The following is a 16,725-nucleotide window of genomic DNA, read 5'->3' on the forward strand; positions in this document are numbered from 1 at the left end:
TGTCATATCTAAGTCATTGCTAAATCCAGTGTGATGAAAATTTTCCCCTGTGTTTTCTTCTAAGATTTTTAGAGTTTTAGCTACTAAGTTTAGGTCTTTGATCCATTTTTCGTTAATTTTTGTGCAGGGTGTAACATAAAAGTCCAAATTTATTCTTTTGCATGTGGAATCCAAATTTTCCCAGCACTATTTGTTGAAAGGACTATCTTTTCCACATTGAATTATTCCTCAGTTCTCTATTCCATTGGCCTATATGTCTGTTCTTGTGCCAGTACCACACTGTTTAGCTTTGTAGTAAGTTTTGAGATCAGAAAGTGTGTGTCCTTCAACTTTGTGCTTTTTTTCTCTCTTTTAAGATAGTTTTGGCTATTTGGGGTTCTTTGAGAGTTCATATAAATTTTAGGGGGACTCTTTCTGTTTCTGTAAAAAAAAAATGCCATTTGAATTTTGATATGGATTGCATTGAATCTATAGATTGCCTTGGGTAATATTGACATCACACAATATTCCAGGACATGAGCACGAGATTTATTTGGTCTTCCTTAATTTCTTTTAGCAATGTTTTATAGTTTTCAGTGTGCAGGTCTTTCACCTCCTTGGTTAAATCTATTCCTAAGTATTTTATTCTTTTTAATGAAGTTGTAAATGGAATTACTTCATAAATTCCATTTCAGATTGTTAATTGCAAGTGTGTAGAAATACAACATCAACACCTCAAAATCAGTTGTATCTGCAACCTTGCTGAATTCATTTATTTGCTCTAACAATGTTTTTGTGGATTCATTAGGATTTTCTACATCCAAAATCATATCATCTGTAGCACAGAGATAATTTCACTTTCTTTCCAATTTGAATGTCTTTTATTTCTTTTTCTTGCCTAATTGTTCTGGCTACAACTTCCAATTCTTTGTTTAATAGAAGTGGTGAAAGAAGGAACCCTTGTCTTGTTCTTGATCTTAAAGGAAAAGCTTTCAGTCTTTTTTTTTTTTTTTTTTTTTTTGCGGTGTGTGGGCCCCTCACTGTTGTGGCCTCTCCCATTGTGGAGCACAGGCTCCAGACGTGCAGGCTCAGCGGCCATGGCTCATGGGCCCAGCCGCTCCGCAGCATGTGGGATCTTCCCGGACCGGAGCATGAACCCATGTCCCCTGCATCGGCAGGTGGACTCTCAACCACTGCGCCACCAGGGAAGCCCTCAGTCTTTCAATGTTGAGTATAATATTAGCTATGTGTTTTTCATTTCATACGGCCTTTATCACATTAAGGAAGTTTCCTTCTATTCCTAGTTTATTGAATGTTTTTATCATGCAGAGGTGTTGCATATTATCATATTCTTTTTCTGGGTAATTTCAAATGTCTTATCTTCAAGTTTGCTGATCCTTTCCTCTGTCGGCTCAAATCTTCTATTAAATCCCTCTAGTGAGTTTTTCAATTCAGTTATTGTGCTTTTCAACACTAGAATTTCAGTGTGGTTCTTTTTGATCATTTCTATATCTTTACTGATACCCTCCTTTTATTCATACACCATTTTCCTGATTTCCTTTAGTTCATCTGTCCATGGTTTCCTTTATCTCTTTGAACATATTTAAGATAGTTGATTAAATGTCTTTGATTAATAATTCTAATATCTGAATTACTCAGGGATGATTGCTGTCCAATTCTTTACTTCCAATGAATGGATCATACTTTCCTGTTTCTTAGTATGTTTTGTAATTTTTTTGTTGAGAACTGAACATTCTGAGTATAATGTTTTGGTAATTCTGGTAATCTAATTCTCCAACTCCACAGGGATTGCTAGTTTTTGCTTGTTGAGGTCTAGAGCCATGTGAATTTTCCAAACTAATTTTGCAAAGTTTGTATTCCTTATTAGATACAATCACTGAAGTTTCTCTTCCATTGTTTCTGCAGTCAGTCTTTGACCTTACAAAGATTTCCTTAAATGTCTGGCTCCCACAAGGGGAAAAATAGATCCTGTTTCTTTAAATCCCCTCCTTGCTGGTAAGTCTTTCCTTAAAAGTCCAGTGTCCAATGAGATTATAGAATTGAAGTTCTTTATCCCCAGTAGACTGCAAGTTCTTTTTTTTTTTAATTTATTTTATTTATCTTTGGCTGCGTTGGGTCTTCGTTGCTGTGTGCCGGCTTTCTCTAGTTGCAGCAAGCGGGGGCTACTCTTCATTGTGATTCACAGGCTTTTCCTTGCGGTGGCTTCTTTTGTTGCGGAGCACAGGCTCTAGGCGCGCGGGCTTCAGTAGTTGTGGCACGTGGGCCAAGTAGTTGTGGCTCATGGGCTCTAGAGCACAGGCTCAGTAGTTGTGGTGCACGGGCTTAGTTGCTCCACGGCATGTGGGATCTTCCTGGCCCAGGGATCTAACCCGTGTCCCCTGCATTGGCAGGCAGATTCTTAACCACTGTGCCACCAGGGAAGCCCAGACTGCAAGTTCTTTAAAGACAGGGACCATGCCTTATTTATCTTTGGATCCCCACTCTTTATCACAGTGCCTGCATACAGCAGGAGCTCAATAAATCTTTGTTGAATAAATGATAATGTCTCAACTCTTAAGCTTCTTTCTTTTTTTTAAGCAAGGGACATATGGCCTCAGTCAGTGCTTGCACCTGCTTTATGCCAGTGCCCACCACTGGCCAAAGCTTGTCTGTCTTTTTCTGCCCCAGGGCTTAGGTCCCCAGAAATTTCCCAGGGACCATGGCCCCTGGGTGAGGGCTGTCTGCAGCGCAGCTCACTGGCAAAATAGACATGATGGATACTCCTGAGCTTGCTGTCAGCTTTCTCAAGGTTGATCTCGGCCAGATAAGAGGAGGGCTGGTTGGTACATGAAGGAGGTGCTTGATGAAAATGTTTGACAGTGAGCGGTGTGCAGGTGGAGTGCCCAGGAGAGAGGCAAAGACCAACACCCACCTTCCACCCCCATAGAGAGCTGAGGTGGTTTTACGACAGAATATTCTTTCATGCATGGTAATAACAAGCATTCCAAGATCCACGGAAGAAAACGAAGATATGATTTTAAGGAGGATGTTGCAATAGTCCAAATAGGAGATAAGGGTGTGGCCTAAGGCAGAGGCAGAAGAACAGAGACACCTCAGATGGGTTTTCTGATCCTAATCAAAATACCTACTGGGGACTCTGAAGTGATCTCCTGGGTAAAAATGTCTTCCTAATCCATTTAGTTTCCTAATCCATTTATCACTCACCTCTGAGTCAAACCTTAATTCCTCATCTCAAATTTACCCTTTACCCAACAAGCCAGTCTCTAATAATTTAAGGAAGGCAAATACTAAACCAAATGAGAGTTTTTAATGATGATGGAAATTTTACATGAGAAAAGTCTGTGGTTAACCAAAGAAGCTGGTTATTCTTTGAAATAATAAAAAACAGGGATTCCTTTTCTTTTACAAATTAAGTTTAATAATTCAGCTTCAGAAATAAAAATAACTTCTAAAATGAGAGTATAAACATGTTAAGTGTTTTCAGAGTTTATTTCCTTTTTTCATTTATTAGCAGACAGTATTGATCCATTCTCTTGCCTGAATGTTGTAAAGAAATTAAAGTTTTAGGTAGATGAACTACCTATACCCATTCTAAAACACCACAAATCCCCCTAGTAGCCTCAAAGGCAGAACAACTTCCCATTTTTTCCTTAATGTTTATGGCTGGAATATAGCACCTGCTTGAAGTAAAATAAGGAGTCACAGTTCATCTAAATGACACCCCAAAAGTGTTTGGCACTGAACTCAAGGACTTAGATATTTCAGGAATTTGTAAACTATCAACTACTTAATAAAATGAAGCAAATTAAATGAAATTTATAAAGGTTGAAGGTTCTAAGAGGGCCAACTGTGTAAAGGTATTAAGTTACCAGACAGTCATGAATGGAAAATATCACATTTCCAACTACTGGTGGAAATCTACAAAAATCTGAGGAAACAAACTGTAGGTAACACATTACTGCTTTTCTAGTGACACTTTAATTGCTGTTTACAACTGTTTTTGTTTATAATTCATGTCCTGATCATTAAGGACTCAGATATAAAAAGAATGCCTGCTTTATTCTCTACAAGCTGTCAACAAGATGGAAAAACAGGGGAGGTACAGCATACGGTAGCACAAGCAGGAAAATGAACGAACACTGACAGATCTAGCTGATGGTGGGAGCCACTGGCATCTTCTGCATGGGGCTTCCACGCGGACAGAGCCAGACTCAGGATGTGTTAGGATGCATCATCCAATCACAGCGGGAACATGCTCTGAGTGCTGGCAGAAACATCTAGGAACTCCTACTACACGAAATGAATTCACCTGAAGTATGTAAAGGTTCTACAGTGAAAGAACTTACCTCTACTGTTGTTGAGAACTAGTCCTTTCGTACTAACTCTTCCCTTCCAATGCCTTCTCTTCACCATATCATAAAACTCAAGGTATAAAGGAGAAGTTCTGCCTGGAGAGCTTATAAAGGTACCAGTTTTTGACTTGTCCCCATTATGAACTACTATCAACACCTGTTTGTTTAAAAACAGAGCACTTATGTACGGTCATCTCTTGAGAACCTAACATACTAACAAGCTCTAGACAAAGTACAGAAACCCGGAATCAATAAATAATCCTAAAAAACTCATTTTACCTAGTGATTCCATCTTCTTCCCCAGCAATTAAACTGACTTCCATGTTTCCTGAGGTCCCTACTTTGGAGGATGAGTAAGGCATTGAAACCCACTAATTAGACTACACAGTCCTAAATAATGAAGAGCTGACTATAATTTCTATCTAAAATGTTTTAAGTACTAAAGATCTTTTGGGTAGTCTGTTTCTATTCCCTGGAAGTTCCATCTCACAATATTAAATTCAGCTAAAGAGGTGACAGTACCATTTATCTTAAACATAGCTAATCTTTGGATAAGCAAGAAAGTAAAACACCGGTATCCCAAATATTTTCCCCTAGGGATAACCATATAAGCATATTATATATATGAAGAATATTTTTTAAAGTATCAAACATTTACTATTATTTTTCTGCTCTTGAATCTTGGGTATTTTGGAATTTTCCCATTTTGTACATTTCTTCTGTCCCTGGGTCTTCCTAATTTCACACTACTCAAGTAATTTGCTTTGCTTTATCAAAGAAACCAACAAAACCCCTGATATTTCATTGCATTTGGCTAGAATCTCAGAAATAAACTTATTTGTTAAGTACGCTATGTCATCTACTGGAAAAACCTCAGCCATATTACATTGCTGGCAATAACTGAGCTGCAAAAAAAGTTTTCTCTCTCTTAACTGAATAAAGCTTGTCAAAGTTTCCAAGGAACAAACTATAACGAGCTTTTATTGCGTCCTGCTGGGACCAGCGATTACAGAACCCCGGCCTCACAGATCGCTCTCCCCGTACAGCGCGGAGGAGAAGGCGGCGTAATCCAGGGCGCCAGGCACGCTTCCTGGGCCCGAGTAGGCGGGCATCCTCTTGATGCAGTACTGGGCCTGGTCAGGAGGCAGTTCTCGGCGCAGCTCCTCCGCCAGGATGTACGGCTGGAAAAAAAATACACGTGTGTTTGCAAAATCAACTGCAGAAAACACAGGAACATAAATGGTTTAAATACACTGCTTGCATTTGTGTAATTTTAAAAAAGGACTAACTGAATCACTTTGCTGTACACCTGAAATTAATACAACATTGTTAATCAACTATACTCCAATATGAAATAAAAATTAAAGGAAATAAATTAAAAATAAAAAGGACTAAAGGCAGGGTGTCTAATGTGCACAGTACTGGACAACCAACAAAAGGCTGAGTTTTACTTGTAATTCATCATCTAGCCAGCAGGAAATTTAATATACTCCATGAAGGCAAAGGGAGCAGTACCATCAGTACTCCTTGAACTGAGCCATAATGCAAGTGAAAAATACTATGAGGTAAATTTCATACCAGAAAGATTAAGGGTAGGCTGGTTTACATCATATGCTGATGAAAACGCAGGATTATTTAATTTGAAATTATCAATGTGGTTTTTTTTTTTTAAATAATGTGATGTGTGCTTTTAGAAAATGGAGTCACTTTCCTACACAGTTTATTAAAAGCTAGCAGCATGTTACCACTGGAGAAAAGCTCTTTCTAAAACAAAACAAAACTGACATTGAACAATGGAGTCTTTTTTTTGTTTTTCTTTTTCATGTCAAATGTCCAAGAGGAAATAGGGTAATTCTGATAAAACAGATCGGCTGGGCTTCCCTGGTGGTGCAGTGGTTGAGAGTCCGCCTGCCAATACAGGGGACACGGGTTCGTGCCCCGGTCCGGGAGGATCCCACATGCCGCGGAGCGGCTGGTCCCGTGAGCCATGGCCGCTTTGCCTGCGCGTCCGGAGCCTGTGCTCCGCAACGGGAGAGGCCACAACAGTGAGAGGCCCGCATACCGCAAAAAAAAAAAAAGAATCCGCCTGCCAACGAAGGGAACACAGGTTCTAGCCCTGGTCTGGGAAGATCCCGCATGCTGTGGAGCAACTAAGCCGTGCACCACAACTACTGAGCCTGCGCTCTAGAGCCCACGAGTCACAACTACTGAGCTCGCGTATGACAAATACTGAAGCCTGCCCGCCTAGAGCCCGTGGTCCACAACAAGAGAAAACAAGAGTAGCCCCCACTCACTGCAGCTAGAGAAAGCCCACACACAGCAACGAAGACCCAACACAGCCAAAAGTAAATAAATAAGTAAATTTATTTTAAAAAAAAAAGATTGGCTGGTCAAGATAAATAGCAAATATCATAGTGTAATTTATAGTAGGGTTTTTTGGGGGGTTAAATAAGCCTTGGTTTATTATCTCCTACATCAGTTGGACTTCCTCCCCTCCACCCCTATCCCCATGATAAAGGATTCATTTTAAAACGTAATTATTTTAAACATAGTTTATCTTGTCTGATAAGGGTTTTTTAAGGTAATAAACATGGCCATGTTGATGTGTTTCTTTTTTTTTTTGGCTGTGCTGCACAGCATGTAGGATCTTAGTTCCCTAACCAGGGATCAAACCCACGCCCCATGCATTGGAAGGTGGAGTCTTAACCAGTAGACTGCAGGGCAAGTCCCATGCTGATGTGTTTTAGAATCCTAACTTCCTTTCCCTCTCAGCTAGAACACAGGGTAAAGGAATCATAGCTCAAATTGAGTTTATACATACTGAGATGTTTTTATATTGTTTTGGGAAAGAGATTTGAAAATTCTGTATTTGCAATTAAACTCCTACTTAATTTCTAGGCTTCAGATAATGAAAAAGTAGCCAATTTTTTAAATGAATGAATGGCTCTTCTATTTAACTTTGCTCCAGGGGCGGGGCACAGTGTCAGGGTCATTGATCCTTGAGAGAAGGTTCTCAGTTTTATAACATCTGAATTGCATTGTTCCTTCTTTCAGAGTCATATCTACCAACCCAGAATGTGAAGTAGGGTCGAACCAGAAAAACACAAAAAAAAACTGCAAAATACATACTCTCGGTTCCTTCTATAAAACTCCCCATAAGGACAAGCACAAATGCCAGGACAGAATGTCTGTGTTTAACCTGTTCTGGGGGCATCACTGTTATATTTACGTGATTTCTGAATTCAGTGCTGTCGTGATACAAAATGCAATACATCAAAATGGTTATTATTTGCAATGCTGTTTCCTTTTTGATTAGAATGAAGCAGTGGGCTGTCACAAAAGCAGAAGAAAACATGTCCATGCAGACCTTGTCGGAAGCCAGGATTCGGAAGGAGGCGATGACCTGCTCGGCAGTGTCGGTGTCGGCCGTCTCTCTGGTCATGAAGTCAATGAAGGATTGGAAGGTGACGGTGCCCTGCCCGTTGGGATCCACCAGGGTCATGATGCGGGCAAACTCAGCTTCACCCTGAGGCAAGGTTGCAAAGAAACATTTACTTCAACCGACAACTCTCAGCAGTGCCGTTCTCCTGCTTTTACCTGTTGGCATGCAAGTTCCTTTCTGCTTGAAAACTTACATAGTCCCTGCACTTCCCTTCCACTTTTGGAACAGATTCCCCTTATGGGTGACTTAAGTTTACTGCCGTCAAATGATTTTTAAACGTTGCTGTAGCATCAACCCAGAAGCTCCTGAATGTCAGAATTCCTTCCTCTCTCTAACCCATGTTGCCGTTGGGACTTAATATAGTTATGGAAGAGGAATTCAAAGAGGGTTAGGCCTTTTCTCAGACTACAGTTGAGAAGAATAATACTGCAAAAGACAAGGCAGGTCAGAAAAGGGTTCTCATGATGCTTATTTGACAGTTCTGAGAGGAATCAAAGCAGCTCATGTTCAACATTACACATCAGCAGGTAATAGAGAAGTGAGGGTATAAGGGCACACTCACAGCCCACAGGGAAATGTAAGATTTCTTAGCTGATTTTTACTAAAAACTTTTTATCTTCTAAAATACTAGAGGAAAAATACTTTAAAATCAGCAAGGAAAGACACTGAAGTGTATACTCTCAATGGGTGAATTGTATGGTATGTGAATTATCTCTCACTTAAAGCTGTTTAAAAATCATCAGGAAAGTTTATGTTCTCTTCCTTCACTAGGAAAAAACCAGCTGACCGATGACTGAATGAAAATATATGTTCTGGCTCTGTGAAGTTATTTTTATATGGTACCAGGCAAACCTTCAAAAATGTTACCCTAGACAATGTAAGTCAACGAACCCCAAATGAGCTGCCATAGTTTAAGGCAGTTGTCTCCTATAATACAAATCTAAGCTCAATAGAATATCACACGGTAGTAAAATTTTCAACTTCTGTCTTACCAAGTCATAACCCATGGAGATCAGGCAGGCTCTGAAATCCTCATGATCCATCAGGCCATTCTTCCTCTGCCGACAAATACAAAGAACAAAGAAGCTGAGGGCTTCCCTGGTGGAGCAGTGGTTAAGAATCCGCCTGCCAATGCAGGGGACACAGGTTCGAGCCCTGGGCAGGGAAGATCCCACATGCCGCGGAGCAACTAAGCCCGTGCGCCACAACTACTGACCCTGCGCTCCAGAGCCCACGAGCCACAACTACTGAAGCCCACATGCCCAGAGCCTGTGCTCCGCAACAAGAGAAGCCACCGCAGTGAGAAGCTTGCGCACTGCAATGAAGAGTAGACCCCGCTCTCCAGAACTACAGAAAGCCCGCACGCAGCAACAAAGACCCAAAGCAGCCAAATAAATAAATTATATAAATAAATAAATAAATAAATAAAAAGAAGTTGAGAGTTAGAGGCAAAATAAAAAACTCTACTTGACCAGGGAACAAAATCCAACACAAGAAGGGACACTCTGAGATTTGCCAAATAATTTGTAAATGTCATCACTGACTTAGAGGAAGGACAGACCCGACACAGGGATGTTAGAAAATAATTTCTTAAAAAGGAAAAAGGAGGAAAGGAGGGTAAACAGCAGTCAAGAATGAAAGGAGACCACACATTCAAGAAAGCAGGAGGGACTACCCAGTGCCAGTGAAAATGACCTCGTCAGGAGCTGCCCACTGCCACCCACCGATGGCTGAACACACTCTTAAGTGTTCTGAGAAATCCTCACGCTCTCGTGGCCCCAGGCAGTCCTCACTTGTAAAATTCCCCCAAAGATTAAAACATGGCTAGGACTCACACTGGAAAGTTACCCCGCAGCTACTCTCAGGCCCATGTCCCTCCAAGACACAAAAATCCTTAATTTAAACTATTAAACTTGGCAGGTTCTGCATTGTCTGCCTTTGAACTTTTGTTGCAAAAGACAGTCTCGTTATCCTAGATTCAAATAAATTTGAGTTTTTTTTCCTATGAGGTGGCCCAAACGATTGAGGGCTGTCTTCGCATAAGCCCGGGTGGATGTGTGTAGGGACGATGATCAATTATTTCCCTCCACAGGAGGAAAATGACTCAACCTGAAGGAAGTCAGGTCAGTGTTACAGCATGTTTTGTACAGTACAGTTGTGCTGAAGCCAAGCTAACTTTAATGCCCAACTCTGTGTATAATTCTTTATTTATGCCTCAGCTCCCTGATCAGAAGTCTACTTTCTGAACTCTTTGATAGGCCTGAATATGGCTGGTCTAGAGCAGAGGCATTTTAAGAACCATTTCACTGATATCTGTAAACCATAAACAGGGTCCCAAGCAAAGTAATGAAATATACTTACTTTGTTACGGATCTTTTAAGGAATGGAATGTGGCCTTAGGAGTCACTTTTAACTAGATGATAAGCAAACTGGGCATTTTCTTGTGAAGAACTGGTTTTACTCAATTGTATTCAAATCAAAACACTAGATAATATTTTAAGAGCTGCACTTAACTTTTTATATGATCACCATTTTGTTGGTGCACTTTCCTTCAACATTCCATGAATCAATTTTGTTAATTAAAAAAGAAACTTAAATTTTATGGCAAAAGAGTAGGCTAATTTTCACCAGGTGCTTCACCTAAATAGTTAATTAGGAAAAGTTCACTACAGCTTTGTATTTAAGTATTTAGAAAATGTCCTAAATCCCAAAACCACGTTTTGGTAAGGGTACACTTTCACTTAGAACAAATCTAGTGTTGATCCCAACTACAAAGGCATTCGTTAAGTGCTCTGTATAAAACAGCCCACAAAGCCAGACTTTGTGTCACCTTCAGCGACATCAGAGCTTAGCACACTTCATTTCGGAGCCTCTTTTCCTTTGGCCTTAATCGTCCTGTTTCCCCATAACCTTTAAGGACATTAAAACTTAAAATGATAGCATGAATATTATTTCAAATACATCTTTTGATGTCCCCAGTGGTGCCTTTCAAATAACTAGAGGGAGTGAGGTACCCTGTCGAAGTGGTTGAAGGAGGCTCTGAACTCATTCATCTGCTCCTGGGTGATGCCCTTCGCATCTCTCATCAGGATCTGGGTCTCCACTTCGTTGATGGTCCTGGCAATGGTCGTCAGCAGCAGCTCCCAGCCCACACGAATGTGCTACCGAGGGAAACATCAAACGATCAGCTCCAGGTCCTCCCAGCAGGTCAATCTTGCCTCCTCATTTTCATTTTTTTTTTTTTACACCTTTATTAGAGTATAATTGCTTTACAATGGTGTGTTAGTTTCTGCTTTATAACAAAGTGAATCAGTTATACATATACATATGTTCCCATATCTCTTCCCTCTTGCGTCTCCCTCCCTCCCACCCTCCCTATCCCACCCCTCCAGGCGGTCACAAAGCACCGAGCTGAGTCAACCCAAAGGGAGATAAGTAGGGCTTCCCTATGCTTTTTTTTTTTTAAATTCTACTTTTCCACTTTTTTCGAGATTCTATAGTGGGAAATACTCAGAAGTGAGACCAGGGTTCTAGCAGTGACAACTGGCACTGTGAAGATAAAATATACAATGTACAGTGTATTATCTGTCGTTAGCGTTTACCAAATAGCAGGATGGGCCCTGGATTATACCCACTGGCCAATTTGCAAGATCAAATTGGGTCAAACTGGCCAAAACGTAATAGTCCAATTTCGGTTCATTGTTGTGATAATGATGATGATAAAGTTGTTGAGGACGGTGATGATAATTAACAACTAGGTAGCGCTTGATCTAGTTCACAAAGCTTTTTCACGTACAGTAATAGGAAAGGTTTAATGATCCCTTTCATACTTATAGAACAAAACAGGAACAGATGGAGACCAATGTGGGAGGAAAACACCCTGAGAAGGTGAAGTGGTCACAACCAGAAACCAGAGCACCGCAGGCCTGTGCAGTGGCTGTACCTCCATGGTGTAATTCGTGTGCTTGTTGTCGAAGACCAGGGCCTCCTGGATGAGCTGATGGTCACCTTCCAGCTTGTCGATGTTGTTCTTGTAGTTGATGATGTTGTGCTCGTACTGCTTCAGCTGATTCATCTGGTCCTCCAGGGCTCCCGTGATCTGGATGGAGCTCCGGGCAATCTCCTGGTGGAGGCATGAACAGGAGAAGAAAACAAGGTGAGCCGGCCTTTCAGGTTACTACGGGGGCCTTCCTGCTTCTGCTTCCAATGCCACGCCGGCATCAGGCGGCAGCTAGAGACACTTGCTTTTTCAGATAAAGTGGGAAACAGGATAGTACTGCAGCATGAAGCAAGCTCTATTTCTAGTCTGTCTAGAGAATGGGGAAAAAACAAAACAAACCCACCAAGATCCATAAAAGCAAAGCAAGACGGGTAAGAAAGGAGCCATTTAGGCCTCTTCCAGTGAACACAGAAGCCTCCCCAGGCTGGAGCTGCCTCTTCTGCAGGAGGCCAGGGGATGGTCTGCACGAATGCAGCTGCCAGGGAGATTTCAGACCACTGGATGCTTCATCACCGGTCAAAAGAATTTCCTAGATTTTTAGATGTCCTCCTCTTAAGAAAAAAGTTAACATTTTATCACCAAAAGGGAGGCTGGGAGAAGAATAAATAGGCCAATAAATGTCTCTTGGCTGTTCTTGGTGATAAAATGAACCCAGCAATCAGTGTCATTCAAAGATTACTTTTCCCTGAATGTTCTGAAAATGCCAAGTATTTGTGACTCATTAGGGACGCACGGTTTAAAACTCTAGGTCCTGCAGAGGCTGAAAACTGAGGAAGAGCCCCGTCACCATTCTTAAGGACAGGATGAATGGATGGCAGCAAGAACAGCCTCAACTTTGGTGCACAGGTGCCCTCCCTGCCCCCCGCCCTGCACTGACGCTCATGGGCACCCAGGCTGCAAGAGCTCAGGGGCCATCAAGAGTAAGGCCCACGGAGACCTGGATGGTGCTCTCACGGCACTGAGTGGAGACAGGTCGTCGTGTCAGCTCAGGGACCGATTTGGAGGCTGTGACAGGCTCCCTCTGAAGGTCACTAACCCACCTCCATCTTGTTCTGGATCCAGGGCCCAATGGCATTGGCCTGTGCAGCGAACTGGCGCCGCAGACGCTCGTTGGCATGCTGGCGGGCCAGCTCCTCCTGCAGCGACTGGTCCCGGATGGGCACGAGCTGCTTCACCTGCCAGGGTTCAAGGGCAACAGGGGTTAGAGGCCAGCTGTGGAGGAGGGACCAAGATCGGTGGTGGTGGCTGAAGGGCAGGGGTGGGAGCAGAGAGAGAGGGAGGGAGAGTAGTGGGGAGGGGAGGAGAGGTAGGGAGGGGAAGGGGAGTGGGGTCCCTACTTTAGGGACTAAAGGAAGAGCTCAGTCTAGCCTCGACTGCCACCCAGTGCCTCCACTGCCTGCTGAAAGACTGGCTAAGTCTGCAAGAGGGACACTGACTGTTCCTCTAGCCAGGGGCTCTTGGCCTGCAGTACTAACCCTACGGGGAGCTGGGTCCAGGGTGCAGAGAATTTGTGAACTTGAATGAAGGAAAAGTGGCATCCTTATTTTCACCACCCCTAATGGAAAATGAGCATTTCCTTTGATTATGAATGCGGGCACCAAATCCACTGTGACTTTACCACAATAGAAATCACAGACATTCTCATATATATCAGTTACTGCCTGCCTCTCAAAATATCATATACACTCATCACTACTCACAATTATTAGACCTGCTATTAGATCACGGTTTAAAATGTGGTAGTAAAGAAGTACATACATTACTATATCCCAACTTTAAATATATATATATATATATATATATCCTTTCATTAAAATTTATTTTTTATCCAAGTACCATTGATTTACAGTGTTGTGTTAATTTCAGGTGTACAGCAAAGTGATTCAGTTACACAAATATATATAAAATATATTTTACTAACTTTTTTTTTTTTTTTTCTTTTGCAGTACACGGGCCTCTCACTGTTGTGGCCTCTCCCGTTGCGGAGCACAGGCTCCAGACGCACAGGCTCAGTGGCCATGGCTCACGGGCCCAGCCGTTCCACGGACGGCATGTGGGATCTTCCCGGACCGGGGCGCAAACCCGTGTCCCCTGCATCGGCAGGCAGACTCTCAACCACTGCGCCACCAGGGAAGCCCTTTAATAACTATTTTTAATGTAATTTATTTTCTTTGTAACCTTAAGTATTTTTTATGAATTTACACATATTATTATCAGAAGGGATCCATGGGCTTCCCTGACTACCAAGTGATCCAAGACACAAAAAAAGTTGAGAACCCCTGCCAGTTTCAGGAGTTCAGTCCTATATGATGTTGGACCACAGGAAAGTATCCTACCCTGCCTACATCTTTTCCATTCCATTTGTACCCTGTGATTTACACTTTAATGCTATGTCTCAGTTCTTTTTGAATCTGCAGACAAAAGAGCTACTTCAAGAAGGCTTTTCTGTGTGTTGGCAAAACTGCTGCTAAAGACATTATTATTCAATGTACCTTTTACAAAACTCCCTCTGGCAAATTTTGCTTTATAACTTAGTGACAAGAGAAAAGTTTGTCTCACTTTAAGAAATGACACATTTCCCTGTTTTTTTTCAAGGAAACTACTTAGCTCAACACGTTTCCCTCTTCACTCCGGCTGTCAGAAGAACAGAGCTAATTTTAAGGTCAAACACAATAACTAATTATGGTCTCTCAGATGAACACTCTCTTTCCCATACCTGTTTTTTTTTTTCTCTTTGCATCGTTTATAACTAAACGACTGCTGAATGTGTGTTTTTATAGCAAGCCACCTCAAATGCACGTGGTGGATTTCTTAAAGACTATGTAGTAGCATACTAAGATGATCGTGCCTCAATTTAAACAAGAAAATAAATCTTTCTTAAGAATGAGACAAAAAGGCTCAAATGATCCCATTGGACTATAATTAAGCCTGTACGGTTTCCCCAAATATAAGAGGCAGCAAATTAGCAGGAAGTCCTTTGGTTCCCCAGATACAGTTTTCTAAGTAATTTTCCTGCATTTAAAATTCACACACACTTGGGACATGTCTATCCCATATTCTAAAAATTCTTTAACGAAGTACTAGCGGCAAGCTGATACCATCAAATTTTCAGTTGGGGTTTTAAAAATAGTTTCCTTTATGGTATTAGCATCATAACCTGTACTGAGTTTGCCAACATTGATAAGGTTTTCCTTAAGGACAATCATTTCTACTTTCTTTCCTTACAAATCACAGAAGCTGCTGAATGGATTTAAGAGTATAACATATTTCATCTGTTAAAAACAAGCCCAAAATAGAGTCGAGTGCTAAATCCCACTCCACCAGACCAAGATTTAACTTAATTACAGTTTCCACTCTCCCAGAAACGGAATCTTAGTCAATCAGTCATCTGGGTAGACCCCTTCCCTCCCCTAAAGGAAAGTAACTCTGAAATAACCAATCTGCCTTTTTTTGGCCAGATAACTTCCCTGTTCCTACTCCCTTCTGCCTATAAAAGCCTTTCATTTTGTTCAGCTCCTTGGAGTCCCTTTCTGCCAGCTAGATTGGATGCTGCCCAATTCGAATCGATTTTTGCTCAAACACTTAAAATTGTTACTATGCCTCAGTTTCCCTTTTAACATGTCTATGAAGACAACCCTGATTGTGAGGCAATGTCACGCAGTCTCTCTACCTCCCCCAGGGCTTCACCTCTTCCCTCCACCTCGGCTTTGAGAACGTTAGCCTCGCCCCCTCCCCCCTCAGTCACCCACCTTGTCCCACTTGGACCGGATCTCGTCCACGGTGACAGTGCTATAGGGGTTGCTCGAGCTGATCCTGATGCTGTAGCTCTGGATCACCTTCTCCACCTCGTTCTGGATGGCCAGGATGGACTGCCGCTCGCCGTCGGCCTCGGGCAGTGTGGCCTTGAACTGCTCGTGGGCGGTGATCAAGCTCTAAGCCAGAGACAGAGCGGAGAAAACCCGACTTACTTCAGTGTGAATTTTACAGGCTTGCTGTTCCCTTCAGCACGCGTATAAATGACTTCATAACTGCGGGAATCTCCAGTGGAAGACAAATTCTCGATGTCTTTAGAAAAGCTACCTGGTGCACAAAAGTCAAGTTCCTCGAAAAGGGAAAAAAAGATCTCCTGATGACTCCTTGGTGGCTATTAATCCAAAGTCTTCAAAAAATAATTGTTTTCTTTTTAAAAAATTATGTTTGATTTCATCTTATATGATCCCCAGCTATTGTTTAGGTCTGACTCGCCACTGACATACAGAACTTAAATCAGGGCTTCCCTGGTGGGGCAGTGGTTAAGAATCTGCCTGCCAATGCAGGGGACACGGGTTCGAGCCCTGGTCCAGGAAGATCCCACATGCTGCGGAGCAACTAAGCCTGTGCGCCACAACTACTGAGCCTGTGCTCTAGAGCCCGTGAGCCACAACTACTGAGCCTGCATGCCACAACTACTGAAGCCTGTACACCTAGAGGCTGTGCTCCGCAACAAGAGAAGCCACAGCAATGAGATGCCCGTGCACCACAACAAAGAACAGCCCCCGCTTGCCGCAACTAGAGAAAGCCCACGCACAGCAACGAAGACCCAACGCGGCCAAAAAAAAAAAAAAAAAAAAAAGTGTGTCTGTGTCCCAGTAACAGTTAAAAAAAAGAATTTAAATTAGCTGCCCTTTCTAATGACCAAGTTTACCTATAGCCCAAGAAAAGAACGTCACATTTGCTGCCTTTATACCTAAAGATCACCAGGAAGTACATCCCTTTCTCCAAAAGAAAAGGCCACAGAAACCAACTGCTTCCCCTCAGGCTTTATAAAACCTCCACTTAACAACCCTATACCCTTGGACCCTAAAGTATAAGACAGCAGCCCTTTATACTCAGCTGCAGGAAGGTGCCACGTGGACCACCTTCCAGGGCAAAGCTAACACTCAGTTCAGATG

General features: G+C 42.2%; 1 protein-coding gene across 2 annotated transcripts in view; it reads right to left on the reverse strand.

The window, feature by feature from the left end:
• Positions 1–3,363: 3,363 nt before the first annotated feature.
• Positions 3,364–16,725, reverse strand: part of ACTN2 (actinin alpha 2) — a 79,586-nt gene continuing 66,224 nt past the window's right edge. The window contains exons 15-21 of one of the 2 annotated variants that reach the window (XM_030839476.2): positions 15,544–15,726; positions 12,835–12,969; positions 11,738–11,917; positions 10,809–10,955; positions 8,787–8,852; positions 7,720–7,878; positions 3,364–5,533 (exon numbers count right to left, since the gene is read on the reverse strand). In XM_030839476.2, coding sequence (XP_030695336.1) covers positions 5,375–5,533; positions 7,720–7,878; positions 8,787–8,852; positions 10,809–10,955; positions 11,738–11,917; positions 12,835–12,969; positions 15,544–15,726 — 1,029 coding nt within the window. In that variant the 3' untranslated portion in view covers positions 3,364–5,374. The remainder of the gene's footprint in view (positions 5,534–7,719; positions 7,879–8,786; positions 8,853–10,808; positions 10,956–11,737; positions 11,918–12,834; positions 12,970–15,543; positions 15,727–16,725) is intronic. The other variant, XM_060286254.2, reaches the window with a different exon arrangement.

This window comes from Globicephala melas, chromosome 16 (genome assembly GCF_963455315.2).
Source record: "Globicephala melas chromosome 16, mGloMel1.2, whole genome shotgun sequence".
In the NCBI taxonomy this organism is placed as follows: domain Eukaryota; kingdom Metazoa; phylum Chordata; class Mammalia; order Artiodactyla; family Delphinidae; genus Globicephala; species Globicephala melas.